The sequence below is a fragment of the Lagenorhynchus albirostris genome, chromosome 5 (assembly GCF_949774975.1).
Source record: "Lagenorhynchus albirostris chromosome 5, mLagAlb1.1, whole genome shotgun sequence".
Classification (NCBI taxonomy): domain Eukaryota; kingdom Metazoa; phylum Chordata; class Mammalia; order Artiodactyla; family Delphinidae; genus Lagenorhynchus; species Lagenorhynchus albirostris.
This window is the reverse complement of record NC_083099.1, coordinates 95,884,927-95,910,553: the sequence shown is the minus strand read 5'-3', so window position 1 is coordinate 95,910,553 and position 25,627 is coordinate 95,884,927. Positions and strand designations below refer to the sequence as shown.

At 36.2% G+C, this 25,627-nt stretch overlaps 1 protein-coding gene across 1 annotated transcript in view; it reads left to right on the top strand.

The window, feature by feature from the left end:
• The window catches only part of ZPLD1 (zona pellucida like domain containing 1), a 39,112-nt gene extending 20,039 nt beyond the window's left edge, over positions 1-19,073 (top strand). The window contains exons 4-10 of the mRNA XM_060149370.1: positions 946-1,018; positions 5,412-5,509; positions 8,178-8,258; positions 11,728-11,899; positions 12,959-13,067; positions 18,456-18,485; positions 18,898-19,073. Of these exons, the coding sequence (XP_060005353.1) occupies positions 946-1,018; positions 5,412-5,509; positions 8,178-8,258; positions 11,728-11,899; positions 12,959-13,067; positions 18,456-18,485; positions 18,898-19,073 (739 nt within the window). The remainder of the gene's footprint in view (positions 1-945; positions 1,019-5,411; positions 5,510-8,177; positions 8,259-11,727; positions 11,900-12,958; positions 13,068-18,455; positions 18,486-18,897) is intronic.
• The last annotated feature ends 6,554 nt before the right edge of the window (positions 19,074-25,627 follow it).

Sequence of the window (25,627 nt, the reverse complement as noted above, 5' to 3'; positions counted from 1 at the left end):
GGTGTCACCTGCACAGTTGCTGATGCTTCCCAGGAAAGGTGGTGTCGCCCTGAACCAAAGAGCTTCAGACATGGGCTGCGGTCATTGCCTTTTGTTTATAGTCATGTATTCATTCATTACTCCCAAAGCACATACTCCAAGACAGTTATACATCCACGTTACAATATAACCATATGGATTTGTGAAATAATTTTGACAAGATGGGGTGATTGAATAAGAACTTTCCCTCTCCAGTTCTAGGGTTTTCTATCACAAAAGTAGTTATTGTTTAATCTCAGTCACAGGGAATGTGGAGGCCACATTTTGCTTCAGGTAAAATATATTCATAGATGATTTAATGGCACAATGATGACAAACAACTTGGTCAAAAGCAAGATTTTGATGCGGAAAACAACAAAAGAAAGGCCTTGAGTCAAAAGGATACAGGTGCAGAGGGAAGGAGGTCATAGTCTTTCACTCTGCTCCCCTCAACTTTCCCACTGAATACATTCCTGAACTTCAATGCACATGGAAACATATTCATTTATTCAATAAATATTATACACGTACTACGTGCCATGCAATGTTCCAGCAGTAAACAAAGTAAAACAAAGTCCCTGATCTCATGAAACTTCTATTGAAGTGGAATTGATGAAAATGTATTTGCATCAGATTCAATTTTCTTTGGAATGAGGTTTTTCTGCAAAAGTTTCATGTAAGTAATAAAAAATGTAAAATGGGTTCCTTTATAAATATAAAGATCATAAAGAACAGTTTGTCTTTACTTAGTCCCTCTTGCTGTTTGATTATTTATCTGTTCAGTAATTTAAACAGTATGCACACTACAGACCTAGTTAAAAGTATGTCAGGATTACTCAAGAGTTTTTTGCCTTAAATCTAACATTAAGGTATAACTGAAACTTTTAAAATCTCATTAATGCCTTCCTTTTCCTCAATCTGTTTTAGGTCCTCAGCTGCTATTTCTGTGAGGGAGAACAATGGTACATTTGTCAGCACTTTGAACCTGCTCCTTTATAACGTAAGTTGATGGGCGAAGGATGTTATCTTCTCTTTCACTGTTCTGAGGAGCCATTTATGAGAATGGCTTTTATATAAAAATCTACCAAAAGCCACATTAACCTTGTTATACTTTGGTAACATTTATTCATCTTTACCACCATTTTCATATATCTTAGTGATAAAAGTATACTAAAAACTCCATTATTTTCTAGAAGTTGGTGTATGATTTAAACTTTATTTTATAAATGTGATTCTGCATAGTTATTCCAAGTGTCTATCTACATTTATACATATATATTTATTTATGTGTGTATGTGTGTGTGTGTAGCCATAGTCAGGGTCAAGATTTTGGAAATAATATATTTGTGATAAAAAGATAGGAAAAGTCCAAATGATACTTGACTTGAAGGCACGATGCTTGGTGATGAATGTGTTAATATTTTCAATGTGGGTTTTGGCTGTTGTCAGTTCTGTCACATCTGAAATAATTTGGGTTGACTGCACAGTATTGTATAAACTTTTGTCATTTAAATATCGACAGTGGCAGCAAAAATGTGAAAAATACATGAATTTCTATTTATAACTCTAACATTAATCTCACAATGGTATTTTCATGTTGATTAAAAATTTTTACTCATACATGTTAAATGCCTGATTTAAATATCAATTTTCAATCTATCAACCAACATTTTTGTAAATTATGAATCTGATTTTTACATTATTATTCATGTCATCATGGCACTGAGTTATAATTCATGCAACTGATTTAAAAGTCATTGCATTATACTTTGAATATAATGTGCTATAAATATTGTAGTAGGACATTTTCCAAAGGCATTTAAAAAAACCATGTTTATAAGTTTGTAGTCTGACACCACAGAGTTCTAAACAACAAATTAAAATGTGTTGGAATGGAGATTGCCTTTCTGTCATTTCTGAACTTTCTTCTGCAAGGAGAAGCTGCCAAGATACTTGGTTTTACGCTACTCAGCAAATATGGGCCAGTATTCATTCCCAGTATGGCCAGATATTTATTATTGTTGTGAGCAATACTTTTAAATTGGAACCTTTCTGTTAATTTATACGTGTAAGGTCCCTCAGGTGGAATTGCGATGAATGGTTTGGATCCAATCTTATTTGTTATAATTGAGTGAAACAAAGATGGGAATTCCTGATCCTAAAAAAGTGAAAAACATACATGACATTTAAGGATACCACTGTTTTCTGTGAAATTAAACTATTCTCTCAGCAGAAAAGCAGAAAATCAAAATTTAGAAGTGTGGATTTGAGGAGAGCTTTGCTATTAAGCTCTTTCCTTTATCATTAGAGATAGTATTATAGTCCTGTTGCTAACTAGACCTAATCCTTCAAAGAGTTTCTAGAATCTTAATGCCAAATAAAAGTCTGTAATTTGATGATAACCTTAAGATTTTAATTCTATGGTACAAAGGTAATTGATATCAGAATATAAATGAAATACATAGTGCCAAAATCCTGTTTTTTCTGTTTTTTTTTTTTTGCGGTACGTGGGCCTCTCACTGTTGTGGCCTCTCCCGTTGCAGAGCACAGGCTCCGGACGCGCAGGCTCAGTGGCCATGGCTCATGGACCCAGCTGCTCCGCGGCATGTGGGATCCTCCCGGACTAGGGCACAAACCCGTGACCCCTGCATCGGCAGGCGGACTCTCAACCACTGTGCCACCAGGGAAGCCCAATCCTTCTCATTTTTAACCAATTTGCAATGAAAGTATTACTAATGGTTGAATTAATACATTAAAATTTAAAAGTTATTTACTAACCAGTTATTTAATAAAATTCAACCACTTCCCTACAAATTAGTGTTTTAAAAATTAACAGACTTAATTTTTTTAGAGCAGTTTTAGATTTACAGAAAAGTTGACCTAAAATGTACAGAGAGAGGTTCCCTGGTGGCGCAGTGGTTGAGAGTCTACCTGCCAATGCAGGGAACACGGGTTCGGGCCCTGGTCTGGGAGGATCCCACATGCCGCGGAGCAACTGGGCCCGTGAGCCACAATTACCGAGCCTGCGCGTCTGGAGCTTGTGCTGCGCAACAAGACAGGCCACGACAATGAGAGCCCCACGCACTGCGATGAAGAGTGGCTCCTGCTTGCCACAACTAGAGAAAACCCTCGCACAGAAATGAAGACCCAACACAGCCAAAAAAAAAAAGTACAGAGAGTTCCTATAGACCTCCAGTGCCTGCATACAACTTCCTCTGTTATCTGCACCTTGTACTATGGGTCATAGGGCATGTTTGTTACAATTGATGAACCAATACTGACATATTATTAAGTAAGGTCCATAGTTTACATTTAGGTTAATACTTCACATTATATATTCTATGGGTTTTGACAAATGTATATGACATGCATCCATTATTACTGTATCATACAGGAGAGCTTCACTGCCCCAAACTAGTTTCTTAACATGGCACCATTGTAGTATTTTGCCATCTTACAGGACATTAAAAAACTAGTAATTTATACTGAAAAAAATTTTATATACTTTGACGAATTGATCCCAAACCATATTTATTATTTGTTTGGAACACGAACATTTAGCTACCCAAATGTAATTTTATTGCAGCATTTCAAACTAAGTATTATTTTACAACCATTAGGGGCCATATTTTCCTGTTTTACCTGCAAAGTTTGTGATTTCTAACCCTTAGGAATGATGAAAATTATATTACATACCTACTGCTCTTATTCTATAGTTAGTTACTTGGGTAGGAAAAAGTGCAGTTGTTTATTTCTATGTGTTCTGGGATTCAGTGAATGTACTTAGGAAAATTTTACTTATAATAAATAATGACATTTATTGACTGTGTGATTTTAATATATGGAGTTTACTTCAAGTTGAACTATGACCTTATTTTTACATGGTATAAATAGATCAGTTTTCTCCTCTGTGGAAACTGAAAGTGAAGATGACCTTGTGAATTTGAATTGTACCTAATTAATAATGTCTTCTGAGCAGGTAAAGAAACAGAGTAAATCTAAAACTGGGTTATGGTAATTATGAATTATTTTTAAAGTTGAGGAAAAAATGTAAAATAAATATAATTGATTTTAGGGACAATATTGTACTAACAGGAGTAAAGGCAACTAAACAAAATAAAATCAAAAGATTACCTTTTAGAAGAATAAATTTGATGTCATGATTAAACCACAGCTGAGTCATATCACTTGCAAATGACTTTGTAGTATAATACTTGTAAAAAAAAGTAAGCATTCTTCTGGGCAATATTGATGCAAATACAAGATGAAAGAGCTGTATAGTTAATGAAATGTGGATAACTTGGAGAAGTTGGAAAAGGGAGCCAGAAAGATAATGAAATAAAAATACTACCTATCAGAAATGGTTAGAGGAGCTATTATCATTTATCACAGAAATATAGAAAATAAGTACAGCATATAATCCCTCATTTATCAGGCTTTATTTGAGAATGAAATATTCCACATGAATGCAACTTTTTCAAAAGTGAAGCATCCAAATTATTATTGTTTTAATTTTAAAAATTCAGTGAAATAGCATTATCTTCAGAGTTACTGAATTTGGGGGAAACAATTTGCCTCCATGCTAAATGATTTGACAGCTTAGATTTTGAGAAGTTTTTTCTTTATTCCACATTTTTTTTCTGTTTTTCTTTACTATCAAATTAAAGCTGTCACTTCTCAATTTCTAATTTGCTGCTTTCATCTACTGTAGATTGGGAAGTGATATAAATAAACTCTCCAGAATTGGTCTAAACTAAGGGTAAAAGGTAGAAATGAAGTCCTAAGACACCCTTCTATAAGTCCTTACCATGTAATCTAGTACAGGAATTCCAGGCCATGCATTTTGGCAACTCAGAGACCATACTGGTCTCTTTTTAGGTTTTTTTATTAAATTTTGGTAATTTCAAATTGCCAGGTAAGTGACTTTGGGTAAACAAGACACATTATTTAAAGTGTAAAGACTTACATCTCCAATGGCAAAGGGCTTAAACTGAAGCAGGTATAATTTAAATAAACTGAATATTAGCCACTAATATAATTTAAATAACTGGAATATGAATTTAAGTAAACTGAATATTGATAGCTGAATATTAGACAAACTAAATACTAACCTCTGACTAGTAACCATTGCTTATAATTTAAATACACTGAACATTAATCATCATAAATGGTAAACTATGGACACAAAAAGATTTATGCATGAATTTGTTACTTGGATATGGTTTAAGAACAGTTCTGCCAAAAACTAGAGGATTAACTAGGTCCTTTTTGGAGTTTGTTCTGTAAACTGATGTTGATTTGCCCCCTTTTCTTTTATAGGACATTATTGTCTTAAGTAAATGTGCTGTTGGGAAGGCAATGATGGATTAATTGCTTATTTTTTTCATCATTAGGATTCAACCTACAGTCAGCAGTTAATTATCCCGAGTATAGGATTACCTTTGAAAACCAAAGTATTTGCAGCTGTACAAGCCACTAATCTGGACGGCAGGTATTTTCAAACCCTTATCTTTTGTTGGTTAAAACATTTTGGCTGCCTAAAGCCTCATGAATCATAAAGTTAGCTCATTCACTTTAAAAAAAATATTGCCATTGCCATTCCATTTAGAAATGCTAAACAATGGCTCTTAAAGAAGTAGTTAGGGGGGACTTCCCTGGTGGTGCAGTGGTTGGGAATCCGCCTGCCAGTGCAGGGGACACAGGTTCGAGCCCTAATCCGGGAAGATCCCATGTGCCACGGAGCAACTAAGCCCGTGCGCCACAACTACAGAGCCTGTGCTCTAGAGCCCGTGAGCCACAACTACTGAAGCCCACACGCCTAGAGCCCGTGCTCTGCAACAAGAGAAGCCACCACAGTGAGAAGCCCGCGCACAGCAAGGAAGAGTAGCCCCCGCTCGCCGCAAATAGAGAAAGCCCGTGCACAGCAATGAAGACCCAACGCAGCTAAAATAAATAAATAAATTAAAAGAAAAACAATGTAGTTAGGGGCATAGGCCTGAGGCCACTCCCCTAGGGATTTTAATACGTCTCCTGCCCTAACCAGGTACAGACATTTCACTCTCGCCATCCATGGCTACGCATTTTTGCCAAACATAGCAAGGCTTATGCCATTGCCTCTGACCAGACTCTCTCTCCACCACCACCCTCTTGCCTCACACACACCCTTCCATTTTATTTCTGCCAGCTCAAATCCTACCCAGTGTTCCTGGCCCTGATCTAGTGCCATCTCTGTCTGATATCTATCCTTATCACTCCAAACAAGAGAGCAGTCAGAATGGGGTGAGATTAATCAAGGGAAAAGACACGTATTTAAAGGAAAAGAAGAATAACAGTGGAACCACTGTTCTCCCAGTTTCCAAAATGGGAAACTCGACCCTATATTAAGGTGACATAACCTCACCTTAAATGTCCAAAAAACTTCTCAGGAATCTACCCCATCTTATTCTTCAGTTTTCCTTCCCAAGTACCTCGCCTATTATGTCTATTATTCTTCCACCCATGCAGCCACCCTCTGGTCCAGCTGTCAGCATCTCAAACCACCTCCTGCACTCTCTAGCACATTCACCCCAAAACATCCCAGCCAGACTGGGGATTGTGACCTTCCTTCATCCTGCTGCTCCTCCCTCAAAAATGTCAGCACCTAAGGCTCCTGTCCAGATTTTCCAGTGTCTCCGTGCTGCTCGCATCTCAGCCCTCCCACCTGACGCTCCGCATGAACCCAGGACCTTCCTAGTCCCTTCTGGTCTTTCACACCTTTGTTCACATTACTCTTCCCACCTGAATGCCCACCCACCCACAATCGCCACACCTTCTGAAGCCATAGACCTCAGATTCTCCAAGAGAGGGATGATTTCAAATATTCTGCCTCCTGTCAAACTGTATATCAAATCATGTATTCCAATTTTTTGTTTAGAAGGTAATGCCTATATTTTTTGGTTTGCCTATATGTAAAAATACATATATTTTACATATTTGCCTAAATTAAAAAAAAAAGAAATGCTAATAAGTAGAAATAACATATTACAAGGGTGCTTCCCTGGTGGAGCAGTAGTTAAGAATCCGCCTGCCGGGGCAGGGGTCGCGGGTTCGAGCCTTGGTCCAGGAAGATCCCACATGCCGTGAAGCAAATGGGCCCGTGCTCCACAACTACTGATCCTGAGCTGTGGAGCCCGTGTGCCACAACTACTGAAGCCCGTGTACCACAACTACTGAAGCCCGTGCGCCTAGATCCCGTGCTCCTCAGCAAGAGAAGCCACCACAATAAGAAGCCCGCGCACTGCAACAAAGAGGAGCCCCCAATCCCCGGAACTAAAGAAAGCCCGTGTGCAGCAATGAAGACCCAACGCAGCCAAAAATAAATAAATAAATACATAAATTTATCTAAAAAAACCCCAAATTACAAGGATTAAAGGGTGACACCCACTTTATGTCATTAATTGGAAAATAGCGATTCTTCCCATAAAGAAGGAGGGGTAGTGACTGGAAGAGGGCATGGGGAGAGCTTTTGGGATACCAGCATGTTCTATGTTTTTCATCTGAAAGATGATTAATCAGATGCAGTCATTTTGTGAACACTTATGATTCATGTATTTTCTATGTGTGTTACTATTCAATAAAAGTTTATTAAAAAACAAAAGAACTCTCCCCATAAGAATCTGGGCCAAAATTATATAAAACGATCTTCAGAAACATCTCTGCAAAATAACAAAATCAATCAAGTTTCATTTGACACTTAGAGAATTCAGAATGATCAAAATTGAAGGGAAATTCAAAAGTAAAGATCCATTTCTGCCCTAATAAAAAAATTGTAGCATGTAAATAGTTTATTTTGGGTTTCTCATATATTATTATTTAAACATTGCATCCTGAAGAGATTAGTACACTCTAGAAATCTGGTTCTACTTTACCTTCTCCCTTTTTGTCTTCTTGGCATTTTTATTCTTGGTTGTATGTGATTCTTGATGTGTGACAGCAATTTGTTGCAGACTTTTAAATACTTTGAGTTTAGGAGAAAATTTTAATAAACAAGAAGTCTCTGCAAATAATATAAAACTATGTTCCCTGGGATAAGATGTTTGTCAATATCTACTTCTCTTGGATTAGTAACTAATATCCAAAAGGAGATTCTGACTCTAGATTATTCTTACCTCTTCCTGCAGATGGAATGTCTTAATGGATTATTGCTACACGACCCCATCAGGGAACCCAAATGATGATATTCGATATGATCTCTTCCTTAGGTAAGTGTCTAAGTCTTGTATTGATAGCAATAACCCTACTATAGATAATTAAAAGAGAAAAGCTAAGTCAGATAAACAAATTATAGGGTACTTTTATAGCTTTTAAATTTAAAGTTTTACATTTTGAACTTTTAGTCCTTATATAGTTGGAACTATAAAAGTGGAGAACAGTTTTCAACATGAAATGCTGATAAGGCTGTTGTTGAATGACAGTTACAAGTAAGTTTACTCCATCAAAGATGCTTTATTAATGTTTAGGTCATGTGGGAATATTTCACTGTCTTAGGAAAAGCATGGCTAGGGTACTATTGACAATATGAGAAAGGCGGTGAGAGGGTACTATTTTTCCAAAACTAGACTGTCTCATGGTATGTCAAAAGGAGAATAAAATTAAAGTAATGGGCTAGATAATTTAGACCCCAAACTGCTTTTCTTAATTTATCAGTATTTAATATGAAAGTGTAATACAGCCTACCACTCCTTTTTTATCAGAGCCAATAACTTCAACTTCATTCCCCAATAGACAGTGATAGAGTGAATGTAATCTACATTTGGGGAAAGGGGACATTGATCATAAAAACATTCAATCATCTCAGTTCCTTTTCAGCATTTTTATCTGACAGGGGAACAGACTTGAAAGCCAAGCAATGGCTTCTCATCATGCTTATAAAATGCAGTTGGCTCTGATCACTGCCACTTATTGACACATGATGGGAGTAATATGATGGGAAACCAGAAGAATAAGCTTTACTGGCTAATCAACGTTAAGATGATACTCAGAGGGTATGATCAAACTGACACTCATATTCTATTGCTGGAAGTGTTAATTTGGTTAACATTTTTGGGAAAAAATATCAGTATGTATCAAAAAACCTTAAAAGATTTCATATCCTTTGATTCTACTTTTGTGAAATGGGAAGCATATTCTAAAATATTTATGACTTTCTTGTCTATCAGGGCTATTTAAAATAGTAAAACATGAGAATCGACTGCATGTTCAGCAGTAGGGAAATGGGTAGGTGAATTATGGAGAACCAGTAAGTTGAAAGCTCACACAGACATAATAATCATATAAAATTATTTATAAAATTGAAAAAAATAGTTGGTTCTATTTTATCTCTTCCCCTTGTCTTCTTGATATTTCTATCTTTAGAAATATGTGGTTCTTTAAAATTTAAATGTATTAAAATATGAAATGAAAGAATTAGCATACACGATTGTACAGTTGACCTCATTTATGTAATACATGATAGAAAAGACTATAAGGAAATACATCAAAAGGTTCGCCTTTGTTATTAATGCACAGTGAGATTGTGGATCATTTTGTTTTGACATTTTTCTTATTTTCCAAAATTTCTATAATGATTACGTATTGATAATCTAGAATAAGATCATCAGACTTATGGTGTGACTATGGCTTCAGCTTAATTCTTTCAGTTTTCTTCTTGGAAACTATAGAGACTGAAATGGATAACTAAAAAAAGTCCCCTAAGTGCCATTTTCAGTGAGATAAGGAGGAAAAGAAAACCTAGAAATTCCAAAATATGTGTTAGTGTTGATAAAAGCAGTTAAGATCAAGACAAAACAGAGCAGGAAAAGGCTGGCAGGAAGCAGCGTGGGAAGAAGTGGCAGGAGAAGCAAGGAAGAAAAGTGATTGCTGAGGGGTCCCACTGCCATAGATCCCAGAAAAGTCAGGAGAAATGCATACCTACAAGAACAGAGAATCACAAGCTAACTGAATCGAGAAAAAAGGGATAAACAAAAAATCCATAAAATGCCAAAGAAAGGGGGAAATCAACATCGAAATGAGGAGGGTATGGCTCTACCAGATATTACAGTTAATAGAAGCTCTAAAGTTATTAAAGGGGTATGATATTATGCGAGGCTAGACACATAGACAAAAATTTAGAATAGTAAGTTGAAAAATAGATCCAAAACATGGGAATTTACTATATGACAGAGTTTGGTAACATGCAAATCAGTGGGATTGACAGAGATTTTTAAAAATAGTGCTGGATAGTAGATAATCTTAAGGAAAAAAATAGCATAGGATCTGTACTTCACTCATTATACCATGATAAACTTTAAATAGATTAATTTAAATGTAAAAACTACATCTTTAAAAGTGATGGAAGAAAGCATGCAGAATATCTTTAGAAATTTGGAGTAAAGAAAATCCTGTTTAGCCCACATACTAGAAGCCATAAAATAAAATATTTTAAATTATGTAAAAATAAAATTTCTGTGTGCAAACACACACACATACACACACCCACACCCACACCCACACCCACACACACACACACACACACACACACACACACACACACACACACGCTGGGAGGAATGTCCAAAGCCAAACAACAAAGTTAAAACAATTTACAACTTATGTAACAAAGAAGGAACCACTCTTCCTAAAAACCAAGAATTTATAGGAATCTTAAGGAAAAGGCCAACAATACAGTAAAAATTTGAGCAAAGAACATAAACAATTTTCAGATAAAGAAACACAAATGGCTCTAATATATATGAAAAATGCACACATCCATTCACACTAAGAAAAAGGTGAATTGATATTATATGGTGATAGTTTATTGTTCCTACCAAATAGGAAATAATCCAGAATTTCATACATATACTTTGTTGATGTAGCTCTGAGGGAAATAAGTATTTTTTATACATTACTGGGGCAGTACAAAATGCAACAATATTTATAGAGGGCGATGTGGCAAAATCTGCTGAATGATCCTACAGATATATAGATAACCCAGCACATGTTCAAAATGATGTGTTAAGACTATTCATTATTACTTTGTAAAAATGCAAAAGATTCAAAAATAATGCAAGAGTACGTAAATAGGACACAGGTTAAATAAACTCTGACATGTGCATGATGAAATAGTGTACAACTGTGGAAAAAGATGAAGGAGGCTCTCTAAATATTGATATGGAAAGATCTCTAACATTCATTGTTAAATTAAAAAAAAGGCAAGGTTCAAAATAATATAGAGAGTGTGCTATCATTTGTTTAAGAAGGGGGGAACATTGAGAATATATTGCTTCTGCTTCTATTTGCATATGCCCTGTGAGGCTGCAGTAACATGTGAGGTCACCAGGGGCAGATTTGTGTGTGGACATGGGAGAGCATGGACAAGGGCAGAGATGTGGGGAGAGACTTTTTACTATATATATTTTATAGTGTTTGGATTTTTGAACCATATGAAAGTATAATTCCTCTAAAATTTGATAATAATATTATAATCAGAAACTGCTCTGCTTAAATATTGTGATCTAGGTCACTTACATATCTGTTGAGTTAGTTTATTCTGCTATTAAGTATCGATAACATGGCATAATTTTGTTAGCTCTTAATGTAATAGGGTACTCTTAATACTGCAGAAATTAATTTACAAGTCACGGTAGGTTGGTACTTTCCAATAATATCGTTTTCACATTCTCTAACGTGTAGCTGTGACAAAGATCCTCAAACCACCGTCATTGAAAACGGCAGGAGCCAGCAGGGCCGCTTTTCCTTTGAAGTGTTCCGATTCGTGAAACACAAGAATCAGAAAATGTCCACTGTCTTCCTGCACTGTGTTACCAAGCTCTGCAGAGCTGATGACTGCCCCTTCCTTATGCCAGTATGTTTTTAGCAACTTTATTCTGAACTGTTGAATTGATCTAAGCTGAAAGTTATCAAGTGTTAGGAACTAATTTCTACATAGAAAGTAGATATGCATCAGGTCAAATAGTTTGAAGTATAATTTTTTCATTCATCCAGGAAAGATCTATTGAATGCCGCCTTGTGCCAAGCATTATGCTGGTAATACAGAGATGCATGAATGAGTTCTGAATTCAGTTAGCTTATCCTTTAGGATCATGAGATAATCATGGCATAAAATATGACAAAATGTTATGGTGCAAAGGCAGGCATATATATGGGCTGTAGTAAAAGGCATTATTCATCACTGTGAGAGAGATGAAACAGGAGAGGCTGGGAGGCTCAGTGGAAGAGATACGACTTTGAAGACAGATGAACCCCAAAGAGGCAAAATCAAGAGTGTAAGAGACATTCCATGCCAAAGGATGGTCAAAGCCACAGACACATGAAACAGAGTAACTAGGGAACTTCCAGTCCTTCAGTAGGGCTATGGAATAGAGTAGAATATCTAGACAGTAGGCCCCCTAGTGTTACAGCAATATTAACCTGAGAAAAATGCAGTCATGTTTTTTGATTTGAGATAGCTTTAATGTGTTTATATGTGTGCTCTAATTCATGCATTTCTTCACAATCATTAGTTGCTTTAGTCCTAAGTAGCTGTATCAGTTGGGGTTAAATGGAGATTCCATATTTCCTTGGCTCTGTGCTGACCAGCATTTCAGGGAAAGATTTATTAAAGCCTTGAGAGAAATAAAAGTAGAAAAGTTTGATAAACACAGCTCTTTTTCAGGGGAACCATTGAGCTATGCAAATTAATGAGGCAATGCACAATTACAATGGGAGGAAATAAGAAATGCGGCCCAAGCCAGGATAAGAAATACTGTAGCAGTTATATGCAAAGTAATTAAATAAATGCACAGAAGTAAATGAATAAAATTAAACATGTGGTATCTCTTCTAAGAGAATCTGCTTTCCAAATGGCCATAAAGAAACAATTTTGTGCTGGTGTGGAATTTCATTTGTTTTCTTAACTCCTTAGGTTTGCGACCACAGAGAAAGGCGAGATGCGGGGAGGAGGACCACCTGGAGCCCCCAGAACACTTCTGGAAATGCTGTCCTTTCTGCAGGGCCCATCATTACTCGGAGTGGTAAGAGTGCTCCTCCTTTTGTGTGTAGTAATAGACGGTTCCAAAATGGCTTGTTCCTTGGCTTCTAAGGAGAACTCAAAGTGATTCTTAAAGAGCACTAATTAACTGTGAGACAAGATAAACTGCTAGACAACTTTAATTTCATGGTAGTTTCCTGTTTATTCAACTTACTAAGGGAAATATTCTTTACCACATTTCCCTTCACACACACACACACACACACACACACACACACACACACACAAGTATATGGTGCTGGACATGTTTCATTTGCCCATCCGGATCCACCCTGCCCTTCCCAGCCTCTCTCTGACATTGAATACTGGTCTCTGTGAACTGCATCCCCTAGCTGCCTTGCCAAGTAGTTTCTGGTTGGACTTGGCCAATAGGTGGCACTGTCAGAGGTTGGGTGTGAAGTCCACACAGCTCCCACCAGACAACTCTCTCCATTCAACTACTCTCAAGAGTTCTGGAAACTCTCCCTTTAACCTATAGCCTAGGTAACTTGACTTTCTCTTGTCAATTCCCTCCATCTTTATAAATAGTCCTATTAGATCTCCTTAAATTGCTAGTTTGAATACCATTTGCTCCCTCCCAGGATCCTGAATTGTAGTAGTATGTAAATACACCCACCAGTGCACTCATTTGTGCTCATGACTCTAATGGACACAATTGTTTATACAATACATTTTCATGTATACAAATATTTGTACATGCATGTCCGTACACATACATATACACATACACACACACTCTCCAAAGGGATACTGCTTTACAAGCGTGAACCTGGAGATATCCAGAATCAGTTGGATAAAACAGACATGCATTGTAAACAACACACACTGAAGTCTGAAAAACTGGTTCTAGTTCCAGCTTTTGTCCTAATAAACTGTGGAACTTGGGATTTTCCTCCACTTCTCTGGGCAAACATTTCTTTCTTTATTTTTAAAATAAAGGGTTTGAAAAAGTAGCCTTTCAGATTCTTTCTAACTCTATGGTTCTAAATTTGTCTAAAAAGGGAAAGCAGAATTCTGATTTGGACTATATGCTAATAATTTTTCTCTATTTTATAATAGCCGTAGGCTATTATTATGTTTCAATTAGATTATCTTTACCTTTTCTCCCACACCTCCTGTCCCACAATGAAAAGAAAGTTTTGTCTGAAAGAGGTGATTAAGCAAAAGTCATTTTGACCTAAAAAATACAGACAATTGCTTTAATTATTCACTCCTTTGTGTTTGTGTACACATATTAGAATTTTTTAAAAAAGCCTAAGAGGCCCTTTAAATAATACAGAAATTTATTAAATATAAAATTTCAAACTTAGTCTGTACTCCCTGAGGGTTTGGTATGTTTTGAATGGTTTGAAAATGACTACTTTGTGGTTTGTCAGAGGCCCAATCCTTATCTCTATCTAGCTGTTGGAAATAGCTCATAGAATTACACTGCATGGAAACTCAGCTCTTGCTGCCAATAATTAGGAATGCTTTGGGGTAGGCACAATAAAAAATATTCTTATTTCTATGGAGCGTATCTGGAGTCAGTTTGCCATAAGAAAAGAACCTTGAAAGTGACATTTCTCTGTCCACGTTGAGTAGATGACTTTTCCTCCTTTTTAACTTCTTTGCTTCCTTCTTACCTGGATGAAATCAAATTTAAATATTACAAATTTTAAATAATTTACTAGTGTAATATAATTTTAAAACAGACCAAAATTATTAAGATCTCCAAATCCCAGTAAAGATTACCAAGGAGCAGTTTGTAATCCTACTGTAGCTTACCAGCTATCCAGGTTTATAGGTTTCTTTCACATCACATCTAGTCATCCGAAATATATATGTTAAAACCTCAAAGAGCTAATGCCTTTGATAACAATACCTCTGATGTCATGCCTGGATTTCTTCCTTTCCAATTTCGACTTGTTGTCCACCTCAAAGATGACATTTATTTCCCAATGCACTAAGGTTCTCTCCTAGTCACCTTGGTCTCTCCACCAGTAAAGCCCCCAAAGGATAATGGTTAACCTTCCTTCATTTCTCTCACTCTCTGTGGATTTTTGTTTTGTAACTTTGATAAATAGCAGTAGAATGGTCCTTATTTTTGGATATCATGGTGGCCTCACTGCCTAGAGGACCATGTATTACAATGATTTCATACTACTACTATAATATCCTTAAAAATTTTAAATTTTAAATTCCATACAAATACAACTCAGAAATCAAGATATAGTCATTCACAGGCAAATTCTATGTAAATTTAATGTCCAGCTTAATGACCAGGGCTACCTTCTTCTCTTAGTTTTACTTTATTTTTTACCTTAATTCAGCTAGAATTTATCTCTGCAGATCCTATGGCTGATTTTCACAGACAAGTCCAGTTTCAGGCTTGATTTGCTCTCTTCAAAGCTCTCTGATACTTGGAATTTTTGCTCTGTTTACTCACTGAACCACGCCTTCCCCTAGACATCTGGCTTGGATCAAGGTTAATAAGTTGTTAAACCTCAGAACTTCTGTCTTGTTTTGTTTTACTTTAATGAAGTCAAACCCGTTGTGGTTATTTTTACCCAACATTGTTAATCCTTTTTTTAGTTGACTTAGGAAAATATTCATATCCTCAGAATTCAAAATCCTCAAAATTCATGAAATGTTCTTATTTTAAGCTATGAAATGCTAAAACTATTCGGTAGGGAAATGCTTATCATGGGGTACAATCCTGGAAACTTAAAGATATAATCACTAGAAAATAGTAGTACATAATTTTTTTTTTTTTTTACAAAAATTCATATGGAGAAGTTCAAGCCAAACTCTTGTCCAACTAGTGTCATTGAGTTTCATTGAATAATTCATTCTAGCATATTTATTTAGCCCCTACAGGGACAGCCACTCTGCTAGGAACTGGGAATAAAATAGAGAACAGGCCACAGTCTTTGCCCTTGGGGAATCTTAGAATTCAACTGTAGAGATAGACTATTAAAGAACATGACCCAGTGGAGAGTAAAAAGTTTTGAGATTCTCAACCTGAAATATGTGGTTCATCTTATCACATAGGTAAATTGAAGACTTAAAAAAATAGTTTGTGCTTAGAAAGCAAAAATATTCATTCTGCATATATCTTTGCACTTATGTTCACCTTTTCCATTTATTTCAGCTACTTATCTGAGAGAAAAGCAGAGAATGACAATTTATCTTCCACTTCTGGCTTTTAAACAGCTGTGGTATTGCTACTGTCACTTTCCTCCTGTGGGTCCTCAGCTAGCTATATGTTTTTTGAAGAGCTCACCAAGTTTAGAATTCCAATCTGTTCGAATTCCATAAGGTTTCTTTTAGTGTACATTTGTATAAGACCAAGTCGGTGTGAGAGAAAAACAAAAGTGTGTGGTGACAAAAAGCTCCTGAAAAATCACTACCTCCTTTTCTAGACAGTTCTTTGATTTTCTTTTAATTGCAATGATCCTAACTGCAGGATACCAGAAACAGAAGATAACAGATAAATTTATTCTGTTTATTCAGTATCGAGTACAATTCCAAACAATATTACACACTCTGATTTCAGCCATCTACCAAAGGTAGGATGCTTTCAGTTTTTCAGAGTCCTGGAGCCTGCAGCTGATGTGGCTCATTTGGCATCTTTGTCCCCACACAGAGATTTTGTCCACAGCCAAGTCCTTGTAGATGACAGCTGAGATGTTGTTCTTACAATAGTGCTTTGGTAATGTAAGAGAGGAGTGGATATTCTGACTTCTTTTGTTAACCTGAAATTGCAGAAAATAGTGGGGGCGTACAATCATAGAACTTTTGCTTAATTGGGATACATAGGAGGAAACTTTCTATTCTTTAATAGAAACCTTTTTTTAAGAGCAAATAAATGTAATTCCTAAGCAAAGAATAACTTTTAAAAAGGAATTTTATAGCATTATATATTCTCTTCCATGTTCCAGTGAGGCAGCTTGTTTTGGGAAAGGGACACACAGATCTTTTGGTTGAATTAGTCACAGTGCATACATCCCGTCTATTTCCATGAGAAGCTATTGTCCTTGTAGGATCATATTGGTTGGAGGTTAGGATTTTCCTAAGGATGTCTTATAATGAAAATTTGTATTTTTTTTTTCTTTTTGTCCTATAGCAATGCACTGCACCATTCTAAAGAATCCTATGAATGAGTGCTCTATTTATTTTGGACGTTATACTTCAGGATCAAACCGCAGAACCATCATTTCTGCCAAGACCCATATGTCTGAAAAGAAATGGCATCAGATGTTTTATAAATATCTCACCAGGTTCTCCCATCAATTATTTCAAATACTAATCCTGGAGTTTTATAGTTTGAGATATTTATCTCTTTTACTAAAAATATTTCCACACTTGCTAGTTTATATTATTTTAGAAAAGGGACTCTGAAACTGAGCTTTTATTTAAGCCTGTGTTTACTTTATCATGGAGGCTGTGACAGATGGAAGTTTCTTCATCTGTAAAATGGGAGTAGCAATAATATCTAAACCATATGGCAATTATGAGAATTAAATGTGATAACATATGAGACAGCACTTTGTAAACTGTATGAAATTACACACATATTAATTGTAATAGTATTTATACTCCAGAATCAAACAGCCAACTGCACACATTTTATGGTTCAAATAACAAACACTCACAGGAACATATACACCCATGTATTTAAACACAAATATCCACTCATTGTGTATGCTCAAGGGTTAATTGCTATGTGATTACAAAATGGGTAACAAAAACTGGGAAACCAAGTGAATGTGTTCATTGCATCTATTATGTTTGTCAGGGAAAAGTGAAAAATCAATGGCTTCAGTCTTTTACTTAACAGATGCAAATAAAACTGCAACTCAAGTTCAGGAGTGATTTTTCTTTTCATTTAGTTATTAAGTACGAATTTATTTTCTTGGAACTTGATGTTTTTTGCAGATTATAATGGGCAAATTGGCATCACTTAAAATAGAGTGGCACTAAATAATGAATGTTTCTCTATAACAGAATAATAAGTGGCAGGTTATAGGGCTCTAAAAAATGTAATAGCTGTTAACAATTACTGCCCCCACTAACCTGACTGGAGAGATAATGATGAAGCAAAGTCAGCAGGAAAGAATACAGCACAGTATGTTTTACGACTTTATTTGTATGCCCAGGGCAGTAGCAGGGTGTGGGCTTGGAGGAATAGATAGATGATGAAATCTTGGACACTGGAACAGGAAATGAGAAAGCAGACGGTTTAGCGGGACTTTCGTTATTGCCTTTCCGAGGGAGCTTGTGGGTGAAGGTGAGGGGATATATAGGTAAAAAGTAATTATAGAATTATAACAGACATAGATAAATATTTGGAGACACAATATTGCTTTTCTTTTTCTTTTCTTCCCCCCAGATGAGACTCCAACCAACAATTCACAGCTTGGTAAGATAATTAACATATATTGAAAATTAAAGTATAATTTTTTTAAATGTTAAGTATTTTTTGGTGATCAGTTACAAAACTGTAATCAGCTAAAAATAATGAGCTCTGGTTTAACAAGCTTGTTATATTTTAAATAACAGTTCACTGAGGATTTCTGAACTCATATGCAACCTGTTGGTCAATTTTTAGAGCATTTTATAGATGACTTTTTTTGGCTGCCTGGGGGATACCAGGCCTCTAAACCATACAATCCTTTGGGTATTGAATTGAATTATAGTCAACTAAATTGTAGCATAATTGTCTCATGCCATTATTCTATAAGATACTGATGACAGATGCTTTGCAGGTTTAAATTGGGATAAGGTGAGTTAAATCTGATACTGGACCTTCCCATTGTGTTTATTACTTGCAGGTTCTCCAAACGAACCTCATTTCCAGCTGAACGCCATCACCAGTGCACTGATATCAGGAATGGTCATTCTGGGAGTCATGAGCTTTTCCCTCCTCCTGTGCTTACTGGCCCTTCTACACAGGAAGGCACCCACCAGTTTGGTATTGAACGGCATACGAAACCCAGTCTTTGACTGACTGTCACAGTCCCCTGCTCTCGGGAGAAGGCTTCACTGGCTCTACAGTGACTGCAGTCAGTGTTCTATCTGAATTGAATGCCAGCCAGCATTTGATATTTGTAGGTTTGATAGACTTCAGTGTAGCTTGTTAGCATGACAATAGTGAGAGAATTTTGATAATATTGCTCTTGTCACTTACGTTTGTGGTCAGGCCTGTTTGTATGGCACCCGTGGGTATACTGAAAATAAGCAAACAACATTCAGGACTTAGATCTTACAGGATCCGTCATTATTTCATTTCATTTCAACTTTCTTTTGATTATTGGTTTTATAGATAAAAGGTGACCATAGGAAAAAAAATAAATTTGTTGCAATTTTATCCCCTAAGCATTAAAATCCACTGTGATGGCAATTAGATTTGCATATGTGGTCCTGAAATGAAAGTTGCTTTTTGTTTTATTCCAGATAATTGCAGCTTGGGGATAGGTTTTAATTGGACCAGCCAATTTGGACACCTGAGATTTAATTTCTCATTCTATGACCTCCTATGTTTTTGGCTGATTTCCGTGTCTGAAAACATTCATTTGAAAAACAAAAATACAACTCTTGGGTATTGTATCCTAACCTGGAGGGAGCATCCATTTGTGTAGCAAACACTAAAATTAGTCGTTAACCTCTAAAGGATACTGACACTAGGTCGTTATTCATTTGATAGAAGAATCTGTGATCCGTTTTCTCCTGGTTCAAGTGAGAACATCAACACGTGTTCCCTCTGCTCCCAAGTAAACCACTCAGCTGCTACTGCAGCTGTGCTTCCAGACTGCAAGATTATTCTTAATTCAGGAACCATTACATGGGAAAACAAACAGTAGTTGTGGGAGAGGACATCGTCCCCACACACAAGCATAGCGTTCCTATGTGGGTTTTTAAAAACCTAAGTTCCATTTTTTTCCCCTAGAACAAAGAGGAAACAGGTTAAATGTTTTTGCAGAATTTTGTTGGAGTCTCCATGAAAAAAATGTCGCTTTTCTTACAAATTTCTGATGTAGACAAAACATGTAGTCTGGAGGAGGCCTACATTTGCAGGTGTCTCCTTTAAGGCATCATGATTGCCATGGAAGAAACAGTATTTTCCTCTAATAGTAAACTGCAAGAAGCATTTTATTTTTTATCAGTTTTGCAAAAAATTTTAAAAAGCCAAGTTTTAAGCTTATATTCTTACCAAAAAATCAAGCTTCCCTTTGTTCAATCTATCTACACAATGGAACAAATAAAACAATTCAATGACAAACACCAGTACCTAGCATGTGCAGCTACTAGAAGTGCTGTTTATAACTGTAGAAATTGCTGTAGAGACTAATTGTTATTCAACATTTGTGACCTATTATTCAGGACTTAATTTTAGTATACTACATGCAAATCACTATGCAAGCTTAGATTTGTTTCAAATGAAGTGTCTATGCTCTGATGTTAATAATTAAATCAATCATCAAATCAAAAAAATACCTTTTCTCCAATTTGCCTGAATAGTTCAGAAGAAAGTATTTATATTACTCTAATTAGCTATATAATTGCCTCAACTTTCTCTTTCAAGGTATAGACACAGTCAGAGGGAAATAGGTTTTGAAAAGTCTCCTGATAACTTCTTCAATATAACAGAGTCACAAACACTTAAAAAGCCAATCTCCTCTTCCTCATGTTACTTCAAAATAACTTTGAAGTGACCATTCTGAACTTTATCAGTGTTAGCAATTTATTTACAGATTTAAAGGGGGAAATCTTACAGAAAAAAATATGGACCATGCTACTTATGTGACCCTCCATGTACACGGATAGTATTGAAATATTCTGGTAAATCTATTTCAGATACTTTAAGTGAATTGCCGTTGATCCAAGGATTAAATCCTGTGAATAGTACATTATATCATTGAAACTGGTTTGTCAGTTTGATTTTTGTGCTTTGGGGATAGTTACTCTTTCAGCTATTAACCCGTTAAATTCTATACACCATTTTCTAAAACTGAATAATGCACATATCAGTTTGCAAGTAACTTAAATCTCATATTATTTTTTGCCACCTTTATAACATAAGTGGGATGTCCAAAGCTATAATGAGACAAACCAGGTTTGCTTTAAATAGCTTTGTTCTTATAAACCTGCAGTTATATGTAGTATTTAGTTATACTGAATATTCCAGTTACTATAGCGTGAAAACCTTACAAAATATGTGCAAATATTCCTTCAGTTTTAATACCTCAAACTGTTTTTTGCATTTCAGGGGTAAGGTCTGATGACATGTAAAAGATGATTGTTCAGTAAAATAATTGTAAGTGGTATCTTTAAAACTGATTTTTTTTAAATTTATTTTGTTTTTAAGATATATCTCCATCCTACTCTCACCATTCTATTCCACTTTCACAAACATTAAGAAAGGTTAAACTTAAAATAAGCTGCCTAATGCAGGGAAGGGCAGTAGCTCTAGGCTAGATGAAGCCTGCCCTCTCCACACTGAACTTCCGCAGCCCTGTGTTGGGAGCATATTCATGAGACCAGCTGAGGGTAAAGAAGTACTTTACCTTGTGTCTGAGCTCTGACTAAAACTGAGCCTACGATTTTTAAAACTTTGAGGGGAAAGTAAAAACTGGAAAGACAGGAGCTCAGCGTCTGCCCAGAGTTGCATAGTCTCTCATGACAGTTCCGTGAGGGTCTGGCTGCCACCCCTTGTTTTGGAATATGACAAAGAGTTGAGGAGAAATCCTTTTCCTCACTCAGGGAGAATCCAATCTTACAGACCTGAGTACTAGTCTGGGTCTTCAAGTATTGGCACTTAGCTTTGGGAGCATCACAGACATGATGGTCCATGAAGGGGCATTGTTAGCTGTGGAAAATGTAAGGCAGTGAACTTCTAGAAGTGAGAAAAGAGCAGGAGAAGAAGTATATGGGAGACATTTGTGAACACACACAAGGTGTAGTTTGAAGGATTCTCAGAGCACTTGGCAGGAGAGAACTGTAACAGGATGGAGAGCCTTCTGTCAAGATGATAGAGGCTATTAGGCTAGCACACATTTGCTTTCATTTTATATTTATAAGGAAAACAGGAAGCTGACCATAGATCAATTGCTTTTGAAAATGAAGTTCCTCAATTATTTACGAGTGGGGAGACATTTAATACAAAACAATCCAAATTTGTAATTTAGAAAAGTATATACTTGGGTAGTAAACAAAATAAGTACCAGGACTGGCTGGTGTATTAGGGTTCCCCAGAGAAAAAGAACTAATAGGGTGTATGCATATAAAGAGATTTATTTTAAGGAATTAGCTTTCCTTATTATGGAGGCTGACAAATCCCAAGATCTGCAGTGGGCAAGCTGGAGACACAGGAGAGCTGGTGATGTGTTTCCAGACTGAAAGCCAGCAGGCGCAAGCCCCAGTAGAGCTCTTATTTCAGTTCTAGTCCAAAGAAAGGACTAAACCAGTGTCCCAGTTGGAAAGGCAGTCAGGCAGGAGGAATTTCTTGTAGTCATGGGAGAGGTAGACTTTTTGTTCTATTCTGATTTTCAACTGAATAAATAGGGTCCACTCACATTAGAGAGGGCGATCTGCTTTACTCATGTATTCAAATGTTAGGTCTCATCCAGAAACATCCTACAGACACACCCAGAATAATGTTTGACCAAATGTGTAGGCAACCTGTGGCCCAGTCAGGTTGACACAAAATGAACCATCACAGCTGGTAAACTTGCAAACACACCATTATTATGTGTCACACTACTAAAATATAAAACGTCCTAATGAACCCAGCCATATTAAGGGAATGAATAAATAAAAATATTACAAAATTTGATAATCTCCTCTTGAAATTACTTTGAAATATTTAATGTCTGGAGGTAAGGGCTTGTGAGCAGAGGGTCCTCTTTCATATTAGCTAAAAATATGGATCAAACAGAGAAAAAACAGGGCTATGAGTGGGTGGGAAGTGATGTGCTTGGAAATTATGCTGAATTATCTCTCCTTTTCATGAGAAACAGGGCAGAAGGAGGCCTGGCATCAAAGTACTGATTGGACCCACATCCTGCAGGGTTGGTATTGAGGGGGCGGGTGGCCAAGGAGTGGAGTGAGTGATGTCATCAGCAATGACAACAGGCCAGAAGCAGTGAAAAGCATAAAACAGCAAAGCAGAGATAATAGGGGGCAAATGCAACAAGGAAAGTGTTGAACCCTGGGAGGAGAGGCAGCTTCTCAGAGGGCATGAGTTCATTAGTAGAAGACAAAAACAAATCTCTGGTAGCTGTCACCCATGTTTCTCATGATGGTGACTTGTCTCCTCCAGAGACTCAAAGGAAGTGGAAACTGGATAAATATAAGTTATACTTTCATGTTTGTCAGAATATCTTGCCTGATCTTTACAAATTTGAATAATACAGGAGAACTAAAATTGCCTTGATTAATACCACTTTTTGCTGAGATAGCAAGGAGAGAATTGGTTTGGGTACTAGACACAATATTTGGAAATCCCTGTTCAATAAACTTCATTTAAAAAATGCTTTGTATTCTTGGCGAAGTGAAATTGAGAACTCAGATTGTTATCTGCATAGTTCAAACCTCCAATTCCCTTTTACCTCAAGTATCTGGATATTTTTTGTTTTACTTAAATTGCCAACATAATTATCTCAATTTTCCCTTTCATTTTCTATGTTGAAAAGAGAAGTTACATCATTTTATGGAGGTTTAGTCAAAGGGAACTTGGATCAAATGTTGAGGTTAGTTTTCATCAGGAGCATAGCTGTGTTAGCAATGCCCAAAGCACAATCTATTACTGAATAATCCTGCTCATTTGGCTAATCAACTAACACTGGAAGATCCTGGGAGAGTTTGGGTTTGACAATTTCACGCAACTCTGACTCAAAGTTATACAGGTCGTGAAGCCATTTCTCCCTTTGCGTGTAGTTTTCTAACTTTAGAAATTATTTACCACTTGGGAATTGGAGCTGATTTTATTTTAAAAGCTATTGTTTTGCTAACATATATTTTGTTGTTCATAAAATGAGATGGCAGAATGCCCACTGAGAGAGAATTGAACCCAGTGATTTCTCTTAAATTCTATAAAGATAAATCACAATTAGTTTTTGCATCACCCTCACTCTCAAAACGCAATATGGAACACAGGTGATTCACTATCTCATTAAAAGATTTATCAAAACTTTAATGCTTTCTTTCCAGTTTGTCAATGGATCCATAATGAGAATTTCTCTTATTTCACACTTCACCATCCCTGGTCTGTAGCCCTTGTCTTGTGGTCCAAAATGGAGAAAGGTCCAAAAATAGAGGCAAAGGACATACACACATCGTCAATAGTTTAAGGAAATTTCCTGGAAGCTGCCACAGGAAACTTTCTCTCATTATTTAACTTGCCAGACTTAGTCACTACCAGCACAGGTGTCTCAGAAATGTACTGTGGGTGTCCATGTGCCCAGCTATCATCAGAGGATCTGACTTAAACCTGTGTTACTCAAGTCATGTCATCATTTACTCACAGCTTTAAAACAGATACATTGATTTATGTACAAGGATGTTTATCACTATTATTTTTAATAAAAAATATTAGATGCCACTTAAATGTTTCAAATACAGAATTCTTAGATGTATTATGGTCCTTTGCTGTGCTATAATGATATGTAAACACTAAAATCAGTTATAAAAAGACTTTACCCAAATGGAAAATGTTTATGCTATAACATGAAAAGAAAAAAGCAGAATACAGAACTGTATATATAATATGAGCTCACACAGAAAAAAGACACGAAGGAAACTGATAGAAAAGTTAACTATGGTCAGTTAGGAAAAATAATTGGTTTTGATATTAATCTTCTTATACTACTAATATCTAGAATGTTTTCTTTTTTCTTTTCCTTTTTTTTTTTTTTTGAGAAAGTATCCAGATAATTTAAATGAGAAAGTAATTTTAGTGGTCTGGTAATTTGGAAGTTGAGGAAAGTGTTTCGTCTATATTATTGACATAATTGCATCAATTCTCAACTTTACTTCATCTACTGAAAAAAAAATTCTTTGCACTTAATCTAATGAGCATGTAGGAAGAAAACAAAAATCTAAACCTTTCTGAGAGACAGTGGAATGCAACTGCTTTATTTATTCCAAAGCAATTCTAACATTTTATTCAACATGCAAATGGTGTGCAATGCACTTAAGATTATACAATGGCAGACACTAAGCAGATTTGGGGAATTCTGGATTCTATTGACAGAAATGAATGAGCTATCTGACTCACTGATTTTCATTTGTGCATTTGTTTTTCCCATATCACTAGCATTCGTTATGGTCACACAGCCAGGCTCACATTCAAACCGAGTTTATGCTCTGGGAAATGCTGAAAAGCATTATCATCTTCATTATTGTCATCAGTGAAAATTATGTTCGTCCATGCTCTCTGGAGTTGATGGCTGGGATGTTTGAAAACAACATCCAGGCATTTTCCCTCTCACCCTGAGGAAAAAAAATACATACCAGTGTTATTTTTTTTTTTTTAATTTTAGTAATAATCTGTTTTTCCTTTGC